The 16,959-nt window shown below is 37.6% G+C and overlaps 2 protein-coding genes and 1 non-coding gene across 5 annotated transcripts; 1 reads left to right on the forward strand and 2 right to left on the reverse strand.

Moving 5' to 3' along the window:
* Positions 1-5,899: 5,899 nt before the first annotated feature.
* On the forward strand, positions 5,900-11,098 carry LOC144576272 (putative inactive histone-lysine N-methyltransferase SUVR2). Of its 3 annotated transcripts, XM_078326591.1 has the most exons (10): positions 5,900-6,018; positions 6,103-6,289; positions 6,421-6,459; positions 7,093-7,376; positions 7,585-8,737; positions 9,569-9,834; positions 10,194-10,260; positions 10,356-10,406; positions 10,513-10,606; positions 10,877-11,098. In XM_078326591.1, exons 2-10 carry the CDS (start codon positions 6,113-6,115, stop codon positions 10,909-10,911), a joined length of 2,166 nt encoding a protein of 721 aa, XP_078182717.1. In that variant the 5' UTR covers positions 5,900-6,018; positions 6,103-6,112; the 3' UTR covers positions 10,912-11,098. The 3 variants fall into 3 exon arrangements, with proteins under 3 accessions (XP_078182717.1, XP_078182716.1, XP_078182718.1); XM_078326590.1 differs by having other exon boundaries at positions 5,910-6,289; XM_078326592.1 differs by having other exon boundaries at positions 5,919-6,289; positions 7,126-7,376.
* A 3,122-nt stretch (positions 11,099-14,220) lies between these two features.
* On the reverse strand, positions 14,221-16,069 carry LOC144576308 (large ribosomal subunit protein uL14x/uL14z/uL14y). Its single transcript, XM_078326641.1, has 4 exons — positions 15,865-16,069; positions 15,485-15,769; positions 14,781-14,822; positions 14,221-14,582 (listed from the first exon to the last, which is right to left on the reverse strand). Exons 1-4 carry the CDS (start codon positions 15,875-15,877, stop codon positions 14,500-14,502), a joined length of 423 nt encoding a protein of 140 aa, XP_078182767.1. The 5' UTR covers positions 15,878-16,069; the 3' UTR covers positions 14,221-14,499.
* Positions 15,020-15,159, reverse strand: LOC144543991 (small nucleolar RNA snoR137). Its single transcript, XR_013508125.1, has one exon. It is a non-coding gene; the product is annotated as a small nucleolar RNA snoR137 (small nucleolar RNA).
* Positions 16,070-16,959: the final 890 nt, after the last annotated feature.

Genomic DNA, 16,959 nt, shown 5'->3' on the forward strand with positions numbered 1-16,959 from the left:
GGATGGTTCATGAGGTGGTTGCGTTTTGAGGTAATCGGTCCTAAGTTCATGTGTGTTATTTCTGACCGGCACTGGGGATCAAGAAAGTATTCACTGATAAATATGGTGGTTGGTACGAGGATGGTGGCGAGTGTGTTCACAGATTGTGTTCTCAACACGTCACCGAGAATTTGATGAAAAAAATACACGATAAAAAAATCTATGACATATTTAAAATACCAGTGAATAAAAAGAAGCCACGAAGGTGTGAGGAATATTTTGAATTTTTACGGATGAAAAGTCCGGCTGCAGTTGCATACTTAGAAAATATCGGTAAATGCCGAGATTCCAACCATAATGAGATCCCTAAACCATGGAAGGTGTATCAATGCATGGACGGTGGCGCCCGTTGGGGAATCAGAATCGTTGAATGCGGTATTCAAAGATAGTCGAAGACTGCCATTCATTGCACTCGTGGAAGACACATTTTACAAGTGTCTCAATTGGTTTAGGGAAAGGCGGGAGAAAGCAGTGGCTCGTTTAAACCAGCAGCAACCCTGGTTAGAGTGAGTTCAAGAAATACTGACAAAAAAAATAAAGAAAGGCAAAGAAATGCATTCAATGCCTATCGGTGAACACGAGGTCAAGGTCAGAGATGAGAGAGTCGTATACAAAGAACGAGACGGTAATTTTTTTTACAAAAAAGAAACCTTCAAGTATAAGGTCATCATAAATGATGAAAACAAAGTAACATGTGCATGTCTCAAACCACAACTTACTAGTATACCATGCGCTCATGTACTTGCCATGTGTCGGGAACGGAGATACAACCACAATATATTCGTGCATCCATTGTATTCCGCTAGCACACTTGCTGAAACTTGGAGTGGCCAGTTCCACGAATTTGCCAACCAATGCGAGTGGCCACGTCATGTCGGTCCAACCATTATTCCGGATAAAGACAGAATCAAGAAGGGTAGGAGAAGGCACGATCATATAGTCATGACGATGGATGAATTGCAAGGAAGGAGAAAAGGACACCAAGCTAGACGTTCTACGTCCGACAGACGTGCGACAGGTTGGTTAATTTTATTTTCAAAAGGGAATTTCGGTTTCATTCCCATTTGAAATAAATGTACCTAATATATTAATGGTCACGTTGTTGTGTTCTTGGTTTAGAGGCTTCTTCTAGTAGGACAATGGGACAGCAAGCTAGGCGTTCTACGTCCGACATATATGCAGCAGGTCTTTAAAATTTTAATATTTATTAAATTTGTTTCCTTATCTAAAAATTGTGTATTCTAGTTAATATTTTTTTTTCTTTTGTTGTCAGGAACATCTTCTGGTTACAGTCGAAGATGAAGCCATACGTTCAAGACTCATTTTTTCTGATTATTTTTATCGATCATTTGAGTTGCAGCTGGAGATTAATTTTGTTATTTGGTTTGTAGTTTGAGTTTATGTTACTTTAAGAGTTTGTAGTATATTATTTCTAAACATTGAACTAGTATTTTAAGAGTTTGAGTTTGAGTTTATATTATTTCTATCTCGTTCAACAACGATTCAGGAGGTGAGATGACCTGTAAATACCCAAATTATCTCATCACTCGATTAGGATAATGATATTCCACTATCCAAAAGTGTATTAGTGACACACAGGCAAGCTATACATCACTCTCATTGTAAATTCGTAACGGCAGCTTGGACGGATTATCTAGTAACTTATCTTTGTAAGGCTCCCATTTTACCATGTAGTCTTCAAGATCTTGTAGTGTCGAACGGAAGTAACCAACTCCAGCACGACCGTGAGCTTCCCTATAGTCACGATTATAACACCACTGTTCCCCGATTGCAGGACACCTACAATAAAAAAATGACATAATCTTAATAAACATAATAAATGACATATTAAACTATTGTAAAGTTTTTTGTACTTACTTTTCTAAATCCGGCTCACCCCATTTTGGAGTCCATCCACCTAGGAGACGAGGACGTCCATTCGGTAATCTGGTCCAACACTAATGTTGGAGAAGAAGAGTTGGTCCCGACACTGTTTTTGTCTTATGCTCAATGACATTACATAGGTTTCTATATAGTACTGCTAGAACAGCACCACCCCAGTTGTATTGAGTCGGTGAGTTAAGATTTTCAAGAAATTGCAGATACATTGTCGGAACAGAATCTCCCGAAGAATCAGCATAAAACATAGTCCCGAACAAGTCAAGTATGTAAGCCCGAGTATACTGTTGTACCTGCTCCTCTGTAGGCTCACCCGGTTGTTCATTTGGCATGACAAGAAATCGATTGCGCAATTCCTTCAGTTCTATGGAATATCCAGAAGTCGTGCGAACAACTTGTTCGTTTGGCCCCGTTCTCTTCTTTTTTTTAAGCAGCGGAGCTGCAAGCCCAACTCCAAGAAGCCGCTCCACTAATTCAGACAATTTTACGTCTGCAAAACCAGTAACAGGAGCCCCCTTTATTGGCAATCCCCATAAACATGAAACATCTTGCAGTGTAACTGTCATCTCTCCCACTGGAAGATGGAACATATGCGTCTCTGGTCTCCACCGTTCAATGAGGCCAGCGAGGAGCCATTTGTCAATATTTATTTCTTTCATTCTAGCAACCTGAAACAAACCAAGCCTCAGCAAGTACGGCTCGCAGCGCTCGTGGTATGGAATCACAGCCCGGAGGTGTCGAACATCCAATCCGTGATAAGTCTGTCATTGGTATACAATTTGGTTAAAATCAATATCATAATTCAAACATTTATATATCATAGCAAAAATTATATGAAATTTGAATTTTACAAGATTCATTGAGAAACTTACAGGATCAGAGAATAACGATATTTTATGTTGTGCATGCGGCATCCATAACAGATTGCTAAAATTTTCTGCCATCCTGCAAGAATAATATTTTAAATAATTTGGATTCAACTGTACATTTTTTAGATACATAATATGATGAATTTTGTACATAATATTTGTTAAATTTTAATTAAACCTAAACCTAATTCAATATAACAATAATTTTCAAAAATTACTAATTGGTTGCAATTTCACTGAATTAAACCAATAATTTTCAAAAATTACTAATTGGTTGTAATTTCACCGACTTATCAAAAATTACTAATTGGTTGCAATTTCACCGAATTAAACCTAATAATGATCTTCAACACAAATCAAATTAATCAATTATGGAAAAATTACTAATTTTAGTAAAAGAAAAAAAAAACTTACTTGGGGAGAAATAAAAGCAGAGAAGACCTGGCCGTTATTTTCTATAGCGTCCTGTGCACGTAGACTTCTCTTCTTGGCTTGGACCACCGTTTTTTTTTTTCTCACCTTGGCCATTGTCGGCGGAGACAGAGACAGAGGGAAAGAGATAGCGAGAGAGAGCGTCTGGGGACCATTTTTTTAATTTAACCCTTGTCCGTGATGGCCCATCACGGCCCGTGGTTTTTTTTTTTCCTGTGGCCGATGCACCCCATCACGTCCTATGGCCGATACGCCCCATCACGGACAATGGCCGATGCGCCCCATCATGGATTGGTTCTTTTTGATTTTTTCCCCGGTTCACCTGTTATTGAGCTTAGTCGAGGTTAATTAAGCACTAACTATGCCCGGAATAAACCATAACGGCCATTGGCCGTGATTTCCCATCACGTTTTCTCTATTTTTGGATAAAACACGAAACCATTCTCTAATCTCGATATTTAATTAATATTTTTTCTATTAATAAAAATTTCGGTCCATTCAACAGCCACTGAAGACGTTCAAAATAAATGCCGGTGTACATATTTCTATATAAAGAAATTATCTTGGATTGCGCTCCCACTGCTGTAAAGGTTAGTCCAATATCCACCGTTCATTTTTTATCCAATGATTCAAACTGCGTCTGACTAAAAGGGAATCGACTAGTCAGTAGTCAGTAGTCAGGCGTCGAACCGCTTGACCTGCCAACTCAAACCAAGGGTCCTAATTAGTGGATTGAAAACGGGCCGAATCGGGCGGGTCCGGGTCAAACCCGTGCGGGCGGGAGTGGTACGGGCATAGGTTGTTTGGGTAGGGTAGCACGGGTTTATTTTCAAAAACCCTACCCTTATCCGGCTCAACCCCTGGGTAGCACGGGTTAGTTCGGGTGAGTGTGGGTCTGATCCGATCGAGACCGGTTTTTTTTCTTTTTAAACCAATAAAATATAAATAAAAATTCATTTAATATGATTGTATATTTGAACTCAATAATTTTTGTTATAATAAAATATAAATTAAAATTACGAATTATTTAAACTAATTTTTGTTTGGGGGAATAAAATTTGATATTTAAAAAAAAATTGAATTTTTTGAGAGTCTGGGCGTGTTTGGGCGGGTGGGTACGGGCGGGCAGGTTCACGGTCCGGTCCGGACGGGTCACCCTTATGCGGGTTACTCACCTATCCGTTCCAAATCAGGTCCCGGGTACGGTCCGGTCGAGTACAGACCACGGGCGATCCTGTCCCGATTCGACCCGGGCGGGTATTTTCAATACACTAGTCCTAATTGAAGAGATAAGATTTTAATAGAGTAGCTTTAACTTCATGCAGCGCACAAACTATATAATTAAAACCACATTTTATATGGTTAGTACGCTGCATGTAGCCAAAACTACTCTGTTAAAATCTTTACCCCTAATTGAATGGTTCTTGGCAGTGTTCTAAGTAGCGCGCTATAGCGCCGCTATAGCGTTTTTGGACCCTAAACGCTAAGCTATGCATAATAACGCGCTATTTGAGCTACGGACGCTATAGCGGTAATAGCGGTCCGCTATAGCGCAAATAGCGCCCGCTATGCAACATTTGCTTCTCTTTTTTTTTCAATTTATATAAGCTTTAAAATAAATAAATGGTGAAGATATTGTTTAATTTTGATGAATATTACATTATATCAAATTCAGATCCGCTATAATAATTTTTTCATTTTGCTCTTGGGTTTTTTTAACTGATGATAAATCAAATAAATAATTGCTAAATTATGGAAATTTTAGGGACTAACAATAATTTCTTCAAGGATCATTTGTTTATTTTACTAGAAGTATTATTTTTTTTTCTTTTCAATTTCTAGGTTATTTTGAAATTTAAATAGAAAAAAGATAAATTATGTTATGATGTTGAAGATATTTTAAATAAAAAAAGATCGATAGTTTATGATATTAGTATTACTATAGATATTTTGAGTCACAATTTGGATTTTGTATTGGTTCAATATGAATATTATAATTTTTTAATAAATTTGATATTATTTATTGTTCTATGAGACTAAATAATGTTGATATTTAGTACAAATATATAATATAATTTTTATAAAAATAAAAAAAACGCTATTTGAGATAGCTTTCGCTATAGCGTCGCTATTCGCTATAACATTTTTTGGAGGCTCCCCAGTATGACGCGATAAACGCTATTTAGAACCTTGGTTCTTGGCTTCTTGCAATATCTCAGCTGTCTATTCTATGTTTAACGGTTTGATATAATTATTCTTATAATAAGCTCATTATTACGTAATTAATACAGATTTAATTGCAATATCCCTTAATTTTGGTATAATTAGATAGGAACCGAAGCGGCATCGAAATAATATACAATTAATTTTTTTTTTCCCAAAACTAGACATGAACAAAAAAAAATTATCAGTAATTACTCCGACTGACAGACGGACCCACTATTTCCTGAGTCCGCATCGTCTGCATTAACTAAAAAGAGCATCTTTTGAAGATATCCACCATCCGATTGTAAACGGAGCCTATTCGGCCCCCGCCTAAAACATAGGAGTCTTTAATATTAGTGCGGATCTAAATTAGCACGAATTTTGAGTCTAATCGGACAGTCCAGATGTATTAACTCAAAAGATTCTTTTTTGAGTTATTGCAGAGGATACGAATTCCTATTTCGTTCCTTTCCTCGGCTTCTTCGGAAAGCCAAAACAGATTACCTCTACCACTCCGCCATTGCCAAAACCCTATAAACCCTAGAGTTTCTCTCTCTCGATTGTAGTTCCAGAGGTGGTCGATTTCTTCTAACATTTTCTGAATTCAAGCTACATTCCCCTAATAGTGTTCCCGTTTTGTATTTCGATCGATATTTAGGGTTTATTCGATGGGGTCGAATACCGACCGAGCAAAAGCTGCTCTAAATGCTATGAAAGAATTAGGCTTTAACAGAAGGCTTGCTACTCGAGTATTGAAGGATTTGTTAAAATTGTATCAAAATAACTGGGAGCACATCGAGGATGATAACTACAGTGCCTTTGCGGATGCCATACTTTCTGCTCAGGTTTTTATTTGCCTTTTTTTTTCTTCTTCTTGAAGGTTTTCTTTGCTGGCCATAATGTTCTTGTGTATTGTTAAGTCTTTGTTGCTGTGGCACTAACACATTTCTTGTCTTCTTTCGTGTTTTTGATTCAGGAGGAAGAAGAAAACAGAAAAAAGGCGGTGCAAAATGATGTGAGTAAAGCTATTTTTTTCCTTTTTCTTTTATTTATGTTTTTTTTGGATATTCTTAAGGTCTATCTTTGTTGTATTCATTGGCTCCTATGGAACCGTGCACATTTTGTTCCTATGGAACCGTGCACATTTTGTGGTTGGTATTTTCTGAAATTTGGAAGGAAAAAAAAATCTGGAACAGTTAAGCTTAGAACGCCTTTCTGATAATCTGGCCAAGCTTGTGCAGCTTTTGCAATTACACAATGGTCATGTACTATTTTGTTTTGGAATCAGATAATTGATGTTACCTTTAAGGCATTCTAAAGCCGGTTTTAGTGTAATGACCTGGTTCTGTTAAAAGTTTGGTCGTGGTGTAATAATCGTGTTTAGTTGGATTCACCATCCCTTGATTAGGGAAAAATGTCATGGCATGTACCTGTTTGGACAGTTATCAGTTTGTTTTGTGCTGTTTCTTTTCCATGGAATAAAATTGGGGCATATTTGAGGCAACCGGTATATTGAACCAGGCAATTAGGTACTGTTATTTCACCAAACTGCCCTGCTCTGCAGTGATCCACTATATTTGGTTAAAGTGTTTTATCACAGTAACTTTCTTCTCCCTCTTTTATGATGCCTTTTTCTCGTCATGAGCAGGAAATGGGTGACACTGTTACTTGGTCTGCGCAGGAGGAAATCACAACCCCTTCAATCATCAATCATGGTTCAGGTGCACCAGGTCCATCAAGTTCAAGAAGGCGTAAGCTAGATCACAACAGTAATACTTATGATGACATGGATGATCTTGTGGATGCAGAGACTGATTCGCCTCTCCTCAAGCGGTCCCGCAGAAAACAACCTGAACCTGTTCCTACTCAAGATCAGGCGATTGTCCCTATGCCCCAAGAGCCCTCTTCTTCTGTACCGCCTCCAACATCAGAGTAAACAAAATACTTCCATTTTTTGTTTTTATTAAGAACCCAAGCAAGCCACTTGTAATTCTCTGTGCATATCAGATCTTGCATGCAAGATTAAGAATGGCAGTCGTGTGTACCATGCAACCTTACCGGTACAATCCTTGATCAGTTTAGCGTGGTTAATTTTAATTGTTCTTTACTTTATCCTGACCTGCTGTGTTCCTTGATGTAGAGGTACAAGAGTGATTACTGAATCAGGTCAAGTAATCACGTACAAAAAAGTTGTAAATGTGAGAAGGCCCAATGCTGTACCATTGAAAGAGCCAAAAGAAGAGCCAGACTGTGCATTTGGGGATGCTCCTATTGCAGTGATCTTTCCTCCAGACTCTGATTCTGCCGGAAACAGAGAGTGTGCCAATCAAGGAAACCAAGAGGGTTTTGAGAGAGAAACCCCCCAAACCCCTTCTGCATCCACCTCCAAAGCCCCTAACCCCGTGTCAACTCACAACAATAGGAAGAATGTAACCATTGTACCATGCACAAAAAACAGTGTTGTATCGGAAGAATCCCCTTCCACCAAGCTTGAGATTGCTTCCTCTTCCAAGGGTGAGTTCAAGCTTGCCTTGTACTCTCCTGTCAACCTCCCCACACCAAGTTTATCTGACTTTTTCAAACTCGTCGAAGATAAGTGCCTCCGTTCGTACAAACTCCTCCCACCCAATTTCTCTCTTTCTAAAATCATGAATGAGATGTGTGAAGCCTTAGTCGAGCACAACCCTCCTGTTCCAGGTATGAGCTCCAACTGTGCGCCAATGGAATCTACTGACGCTAACGACTGTACAGATCATAACATGCAACTAGCTCTAGGTGTGGTCAGGCCAGCACATGACTCGAGTGATATTGCTAGGGGTGAGGAGAAGTTCTCGATACCGGTTTTCAATGACTATACCAGTGATGTAACCCCTCCAAGTTTTGCTTACATACCGCAAAACCTGGTACGCGACAATGCTTACCTGAATATCTGCCTGGCACGCATTGGAGATGAGAACTGTTGTGCTGATTGTTTTGGAGACTGCTTGGAAGGGCCTGTGCCATGTGCATGCGCAAGGGAGACCGGGGGAGAGTTTGCATACACTAATGAAGGGCTTGTTAAAAGAGAGTTTCTGGATGAGTGTCTAGGGATTGTCCAAAACAGATGGGACCCGCAGCGTAGGGTTTACTGTAAGGAGGGGGAATGCCCTATTATTGATAGGTCCAAGGAGGTCGTGGGGAAGTGTAAGGGACATTTGGTGATGAAGTTTATAAAGGAGTGTTGGAGTAAATGTGGTTGCAAGAAGATTTGTGGCAATCGTGTGGTACAGCGTGGCATCACTTGCCAGGTTCAGGTACCAACTTCTTTTGTCCTTTCTTTCTTTTGTCATCATCATCATGATTGTTATTCTTATCGTTATTATTTATTAGTATTATTGCTATTATTGTTGTTAATTTGTTATTATTAATATTATTACTATATTGTTATGATGATGATCATCATCATTATTGTTTTGTTATTGTCATTGTTAGTATTTTCTCATATGATTAGATGACTGGTGCGGAGCAGCTCAGAACTAATTTACAGTCGACTTTATGATCCTCTCTCCTGTTTAGTTTTGTTTCGATTCTACAGTACTCTTTCCACCAATGAGCGGCCGCAGTATACCTCCTGCAGTGTTAGATCAATTTAAGATTTGGGGACCTATTAAATATAACAGATGCAGATGGAAAATATAATAAAATAAAAATTATAGGACAAAATCTGAATTCACTTTAAGGCTTGGTCCAACCAACAGCCATCACTCTGTGTGTTTTGGAGAACCAAAATATTTTTCTACCAGTATACAAAAAAGATTAAAAAATACAAAATATTTTGAAGAATTTTGTAAAGTGTAAGATCCGATAAATATATGCAGATTGTCACCAAGAAATATTTACAACTAACAAAGCAGAAGCATACAAATTTGTGTAAATTTCTTCAATTGAGAAGCGCACAGAATTGAGCCAAACTGCTTATTTGGCATAACTGTTACTGTATTATGCTTAAAATTTATTTTCTGTTATGTAAAATTCAATTATGTTATGATATTGTGTTTAAATATGTATATGTATCTTGTTATCACCGCTAAACCACTTACTCCTATGGATGCTAACCATTATTTTTATACCTTGATGGATATCAGGTTTTCATGACAGGAGATGGTAGGGGATGGGGGCTTCGCACCCTAGATGAAATACCAAAGGGAACTTTTATATGCGAGTTTGTAGGGGAGATCCTGACAGCCAAGGAGTATCAAGAGAGGTACGGTCAAAGCAAGCAGAGCTTGATCAAGTCTCAGCCAGTGTTCCTGGATGCTGACTGGGTCCCACGCAGTGGGCTCAAGGATGAAGAGGTTTTCTGCCTTGATACCGCCTTCTACGGCAATATAGCTCGCTTCATCAACCACAGGTATAGGAACAAGTTTGCTCATCTTTGCAATATGTAGTTAATTCCATGTTTGTTTGTTTTTTTTTTCTTTTTACTATTGGTATTTTCAAGTTAAGAAGATTTTATTGTATTTAGTTGTCTGCAATGGTGCTTGACATATTAGGCCTTTTCTTTTGGTTCTTACAAGTATGATATCGTATGTCCACTAGAAGTTTGGTTCTTATTGTGCGTTTCATCAGCTTGGAAGCCTTGATTTCAACATCCCAATAAGACACTTGCATGCGAATTTGGGCTATTTCGGTAGTTCCATGCTTTTGATTTTCTTTCTTCCTAAAAAGAATCTTAATCCTTGGAGGCTATTTGATAAAACAAAACTGCAGGTGCTATGATGCTAATTTGGTGGAAGTACCTGTTGAAATTGAGTCTCCGGACCATCTCTACTACCATGTTAGTGTCATCATTAACAGGAAACACTGTTAGTAAAAAATTTCTCTGCACGCAAAATTATTTCCTGACCAATTATCATCTCTTGAAAAATGCAGCTTGCCCTGTTCAGTTCTAGAAAGATTGAACCTCTTGAGGAGCTCACATGGGTACTAGTTTTCTCTTCTACAAGTAAACACACATCTGCAGAAGCAATTATCTAACTGGTGCTGGATGATATGTTGTAACATATATTTTGGCTGTCTTATATTGCAGGATTATGGGATTGATTTCAAAGAAACTGAGATCCTAAATAGGAGTTTCAAGTGCATGTGTGGCAGTAAATACTGCCGTGACACCAACCGCTCAAGTTAGTATTCTTTTTTCTCCACTTTCTGAATAGTAGCAAAACATTTTGTCAGTAGCTTGCTTGCCATTTGGGTTGTATTGATGGTTCGACCATTGTGTACCGTGCTTATTGATACCTCATACCAAATTGATAAATTTGACCATGATGTACTCGTACTGATAGGATTAAGCTTGTATGTACTCATATACCAAATTGAGATTGCTGCTTTATGGAATAAGGTTTGAATTGCTTTGGTTAATTTATTGTTTGTTTGTGTCACTAATTTGGCAGGGAAGAACAAAGGCAAGCAGAGTAAACTTTGGTAGAAGATGGAGTCTTGATATGATGTCATTTGTCTAGTTTGACAGTAGAGATAGAATGCTAGGTAGTGTAGCTTGTTGAGCTTTATTTTGCATAGAGAGTCCTGGCAAGCTGCTAAATCCAGAAACAAGTAACTAACTTTTGGTTTTATGATATGATTAATGGGGCTAATCATCTTTGAATGGTCATTTAGCATTTATGAGTTAAATATCTGGTTCTTTTGGTGCTTCGATGATGGTGGTAATCCTCGGATGCTCAATATTATGGTATGTTTGGATGAAATGAGAATAGCTAGAATAGAGGGCTATTCTAGAATTGAGGCTATTCTAGAATGGGAGCTATTCAGAATAGCAATGTACATTCAAACAACATTTTTGCTATTCGGAATAGTTAGAATAGTCGCTATTCTCTATTCTTTGTAAATGTTGGAATAGTTACTATTTGAAAGTGTGAAGAGAGAAAAAAAATGCTTCCTTTTTGGATTTCCGCTAACACAGTTATGAAATTATAAAATTGACACCACTTCTGTTATCTTTACGTCGTGACAATTTATTTAATACTCTATTTGTCTATCTTTCTTCTTAATTAGTATCTTTCTTCTTAATTAGTATATTGTTAACACTATTCTTTATCGGTTATAGCTATTCATTATTTCAAATTTACAATCAAAATAATATTTTTACTAATTCAAATAATATTTTTTTCTATTAATCTAAAAATCACTATTTATTTTTTATTCTTAAATTTTACTATTTTAGCTATTCTAACTTCCATCCAAACGTATAATGTAACTTCCATCCAAATAATGTTCTATTTTCTTAAAGAACTTGGGATACCGTATGCAATATTGTTCCAAAATGTTGTTTCAGCGCTAGGAGAATATTTCGTTAAAATAAGCTTACCTAGTCTAGTTTGCCTCTGTTCGTTTAGATTCCAAATAAAACTGTCTGATTGTGGCTTCAAACGAATGGGTGGCGTTGGTTCTTTCTATACTCTTCCCCTTCTTCATACAAGAGGATACCATTGTTTTGTGTGCATCTGTGATCCTTTTTTTTTAGCTTCTTAAAAATAAAAGGTAAGTGCGCAAGAAAATGAGCAAGGAATGCAAAATTAGGTTAAGTTTACATGGGTACAATAGAAATTTATCCTATACTATTCTAAAAATAAGTCCAAATATGACATCCGAAAGAATAACTTCCGATCGTAAAAATTGAGCAATTACTTGCGAGTGCGTCGTTTCTTGTCCTTTTTATGAAAGATTCTTGATTTTCTCAACTTGCATTTGTCTGAACTAGCTGAAATTTAACAGTTTCGAACGATATAATCTTCTTCACAAGAAAATAAAAAAAGAGAAATAAATATACATGTTTTTTTCAATCACATAGTACACAGTATTTATTTATGGGAAATTTTGCGAACTGAAATGCTTTTGAAAAAATCAAACAAAATATATCCTCTCTAAATTTCTTGACAAAATTATCCGGGGAACTCACTCATATCAAATTTCCCGTTCCTCTTTTACTACCATTCTTTCGCGTTGTCTCTTCGTCTCCTTCCAAAGTTTTGATCTCTTCCACTTCGTTATTTTTTGCGCTGAAGTATACCTTGTTCTTCACCCCACAGGCTCCCCTCCGCACATCACTCTTTGCCCCTTTAGTCCGCCTCCGCCTCACTGGCTCTCCTCTGACAGAACATTGCTTCCAGTTATACGGAATTATGGATCCGTTGAGCAAACAAAATTTTTGATACTAGTGAAATCCAGTTCTTCAGTGCCATGTAGGAATAGCTACTAGTTACTATATCTTAGTTTGATCAGGCTTCTTCTTCCAGTCTCTATAGCAATGCATGTGAATATAAATTATAATTGTATTTGAAATCATTTATATACCTAATAATGGAAGGTACCATATCTGAAGCCCTGCTTTAGAAGCAGCACACCAATTACACATCGATTAAGGCAATGCTGAATTTGTAACTTCAGGGACTGAAAATGATAACGATAATATATATTGAAAAGATTCTTCAAAATGATGATTTCTCTTCCAAATTCAGCTTTTACAACTAGCACTCTAGCAGGGACTTAAAAGCATCCCTTCAAGAACAAGGCAAAATAATTGATAAATAAGAAGCAACCAATTATTAGATATGGGATCTCCAATTTTCAATATCGTTAATCACCTCCTATATTTAAATTTTGATGAGACTTAACTTAATGTTAAAATCTTAATTAAATAAGTAATGTAATTAAGACTGTGCTCCACAATAAGATCATTAAAAAGAATGGAAGGGATGGGAGAGAGATAATAGGTAGTCATTTCATCTCCTCTACACTCCAAATTGACAAAATCTTCAAAGTTTTGATCAAGTTTTCTACATATTTCATCTCCTCTCCCTCTCCCTCTCCCTCTCCCATCCGTTCACCTCTAAAATTACTAGTTCTGGAGCAAGTAAACAATCAACTCAGTTTTTCTCTCCTCCCTTTTCTTCCTCTCGCGTACCTCCTTTTGAAGCAGACCCTAGATGTGCTCTAGAAGAGGAGAAAGGAGAGGAGGGGAGAGAAGAGAAGGGGTGACCGGATTGGCTGAAAGATATTTACTTGCTCAAATTAAAATTTTAGAGAAGAAAAAACAAGACAAAATTAAATATAATTCCCTTCCAATCTCGAATTCGTATCGTCTGAGATATCTCAAACTTTGCGCGACTTTATGGAAAATCCCAACCGTTTAAATATGTTATGCAAGAATCTCAAAGCGCACATAATACTAACCCCCACATCACCCCCGAATAGGCACCGGACACATCGGTCACGCAAAAGTTGAGATATCTCAGATGATACGCACCCTCCAATCTCTACCTCCCAATTTTGAGAGTAGCTCTCTCTTACTCCTTTCATCTTCTCTCCCCTTCTCTTCTATTTGAATTTTATGCAGAACACACTTAGTAAGCTCTAGTGGTTTTTGAAAAATATACATCACTTAAAAAAAAGTTCAGTGATGTAATTAAGCTACCAAGACTGTATACTGTACATTAACGCAGAAAAAGAAATCCAAAAAAACAGACTGTAAACCTCCAGCTAACAGTGTATAAAAGCAGAGACTGTAAACCTCCATTACCAATTTGCTAATATTTAGTAATCGAGTTAATTTTGATAACGGATAAAGGGTAACTAGATGTCTTATCATGTCTCTTTCCAAAAAGGAAAGAGACATGGCCTTATAAAGATCTGCTATACAACTGGATTCCTGATCACATGCTGTGTGTACCTTGATCACATAACCTAAATAACTCTAGCAGAATGATTAATGCAATTTAAGTAAAATAACAGACCTCATAATATACTTGAAAAAAAACACCTATGTTTCCAAAAGCACATAATGAAGCTCAATTTCACACAAACTTGAGCAAACCTTCCAAGTCTGACACAGAATAAACAAACTAAACTCAGGCAAAATTTACCAACTACAGAATATAACAAAAAGTAGAGCACCAAGATCTCTTAATTTGTTCTTTTATCAGGGTGAAACAACTACAAAAGGATAAGTACTCTCAGGCAGCACCAAGTCTCTCAAATTTGTATCGTCAGAAAGCTAAACTCAGACAATGGCATTGGCCGCACTAGCAATCCTTGGCCAGAGATCAGCACACTCCTTACCAATTGGACCGGTGATTGCCGACCCTGCAATTATACAAATATCAATTAGTCACTTTTTCAAAGTACTGCACAACACAGTTGCATTGAGAATCTCCCCCATACAATAATTTCAAAATTGAAATTTGCAAGATTTCAAAAAGAGTTTTCCAGAACTTTAATCAAAGAGAATAATTAACATCAATTTAGACAAGAGAGATTAGATGTGTAGAATTTGTAATGTACCTTTCATTTCTCCCTTGGGGTTCACAATGACTCCAGCATTATCTACAAGTACCACAGTATTCAGAAGACAAATTGTGAGAATTTCACTATTATATATAACAGCTAATGCCATAACAAAAAGCAACTGAATAGAGTTGGACATATACTAACAAAAGATAATCAAGTTTCAATGATGCAAAACATGGATAAAAAAGTCTATCAAGAATGTTTCAAATAATTATTAGTGCAACATTGGATAGAAATATACCAGGAGACAGGTAACATGATGCGAACAAAAAAATAAAACATCATGCTGTTTAATACTGGCATTTTATTAATTTATGCTTCTTACTGAGAGAGTGGACTATTATTGAGACCAAACATACCGAAAAGAAGCAACACAATATACACACATAATCAAATATATTCAGATACAGTTTGAACTTGCGCAATAATATAACAATTTATCACCAAAAGATTTCAGGATAGAGATGAAAAGACACAATTAAACAATATATCAGTCTTCTTTAAACAATCTATACTTGATAACCATCGATACTGGAACACTGTAACAGTGTTTGATAATTTTAGAACATTTTTCCCACTTTTATTTAGTGAAATGGTATAACCAAGGCCAGGACAATATAACTGGAGTAACAAATAAGAGAATACCTAATTTAGACCTAGATTACTACACCATTTCAGTAAATTAAATGAAATTGTACCTTCGAAATACATGTAGACACCATCCTTTCGGCGAAAGGGCTTGCGCTGGCGCACGATCACAGCAGGCATGACCTTCTTCCTTAGATCTGGCTTTCCCTTCTTCACGGTGGCCATAACCATGTCACCCATGCACGCCGATGGAAGCCTGTTCAGCCTTCCCTTGATCCCCTTGACGGAGATGATGTACAGATTCTTTGCGCCAGTGTTGTCAGCACAGTTCACCGTCGCCGCCACCGGGAGACCCAGCGACATGCGAAACTTGTTTCCCGCGGAACCACCGCGACCTGCGCGAGAGAGTGATCAAATCTTACGACTTAGAACTGAGTCAAAGCTTGGATCGAACGAGAAGAATAGGTTGAATCAAGATTAAGAGTTTTACCTCGCTTCGACATGGCTACTCTTCTTCGTCTACCAACGTGTGCAACGGCGCCGCCTGGAGAGGTTGATGCAAAGTGAGAGGAAGAAGGAATATATATCGGATGGTTTATCTAGGGTTTCGGTTGCATCGGGCCCTTATTGAAATCGATGACCTAAACAGGCCTGATATAAATCCACCAATACTACTGGGCTCTTGGCCCAAATTAAGCGGGAAGAAAGCCTGTTTTAATTTTGGTATTTGACTATTTGTTCCACTTCCTTTTGGAAATTTCCAGTTTCATCGGGCCCTTATTGAACCCGATGACCTAAAAGGCCTGAAATAAATCCACCAATACTACTGGGCTCTTGGCCTAAATTAGGCGGGAATAAAGCCTGTTTTAATTTGGTATTTGACTATTTGTTCCACTTTCTTTTGGTATGAACATCAGAAGATATGGTGTGGTCCGTGTGGAATCGTAAGATCACATATTTGTGCCGACTCAAAACACCTTTAAAATTGCGTCATTCCATTGTCTTGTCCTTTTGAAAAAGGAAAGGTCCCAGTGTGATAGCCGTGGGATTTTGCGACGGACAGACGGTAAACACAGTAGAGATCTTCTGCTCTACATTCCATGTGGGAGTATGTGGTACATTGAAAATCTTTAATTCTCTACCATAGTCAGATGCCACTAACAATCTTATGCTGAAGGAGATGAGGGATTGAAGGGATGACAATGAAAGATGCATTGGATTTGCTTTAGTAATCATCATTTACCAGAATGTGATGCCTTTTCCATTGGCGCCAATAATTAATTGTCTTTTCCAATAATATTGGACCCCTTTCCCCACATGTTGAGTGTTGACTCTAAGTTTACTTGTCAGGGGTGTCAACGGGTACGGTTAGGGGTGGCAAAAAAAACTCGTAGTTTGTGGTTGGATCGTGATTCGCACTTGATTCGTTTGCTAACAGTTCGCTCGTTACTGAACTGAGCTGTTAACGAGCCAGCTTGCCACTAGCTTGGTTCAGAATTAACGAGTTCAAGTTAGGGTCTAGCTTGCTCGGCTAGGCATCAATTTGTGAACTTGTATGAATTTGTGTGCATTTTATACTGTCTAG

The sequence above is a fragment of the Carex rostrata genome, chromosome 25, assembly GCF_964058835.1.
Source record: "Carex rostrata chromosome 25, lpCarRost1.2, whole genome shotgun sequence".
NCBI lineage: Eukaryota > Viridiplantae > Streptophyta > Magnoliopsida > Poales > Cyperaceae > Carex > Carex rostrata.

Coding starts and splice junctions, on each gene's coding strand:
- LOC144576272 (XM_078326591.1), top strand. CDS start 6,113: ATGGGGTCGAATACCGACCGAGCAAAAGCTGCTCTAAATGCTATGAAA. Junction 6,290..6,420: donor ATGCCATACTTTCTGCTCAG/GTTTTTATTTGC, acceptor TTTTTGATTCAG/GAGGAAGAAGAAAACAGAAA. Junction 10,607..10,876: donor CCGTGACACCAACCGCTCAA/GTTAGTATTCTT, acceptor CTAATTTGGCAG/GGAAGAACAAAGGCAAGCAG.
- LOC144576308 (XM_078326641.1), bottom strand. Junction 14,823..15,484: donor TGTCTACATGTATTTCGAAG/GTACAATTTCAT, acceptor TGGTACTTGTAG/ATAATGCTGGAGTCATTGTG. Junction 14,583..14,780: donor CCCCAAGGGAGAAATGAAAG/GTACATTACAAA, acceptor GTATAATTGCAG/GGTCGGCAATCACCGGTCCA.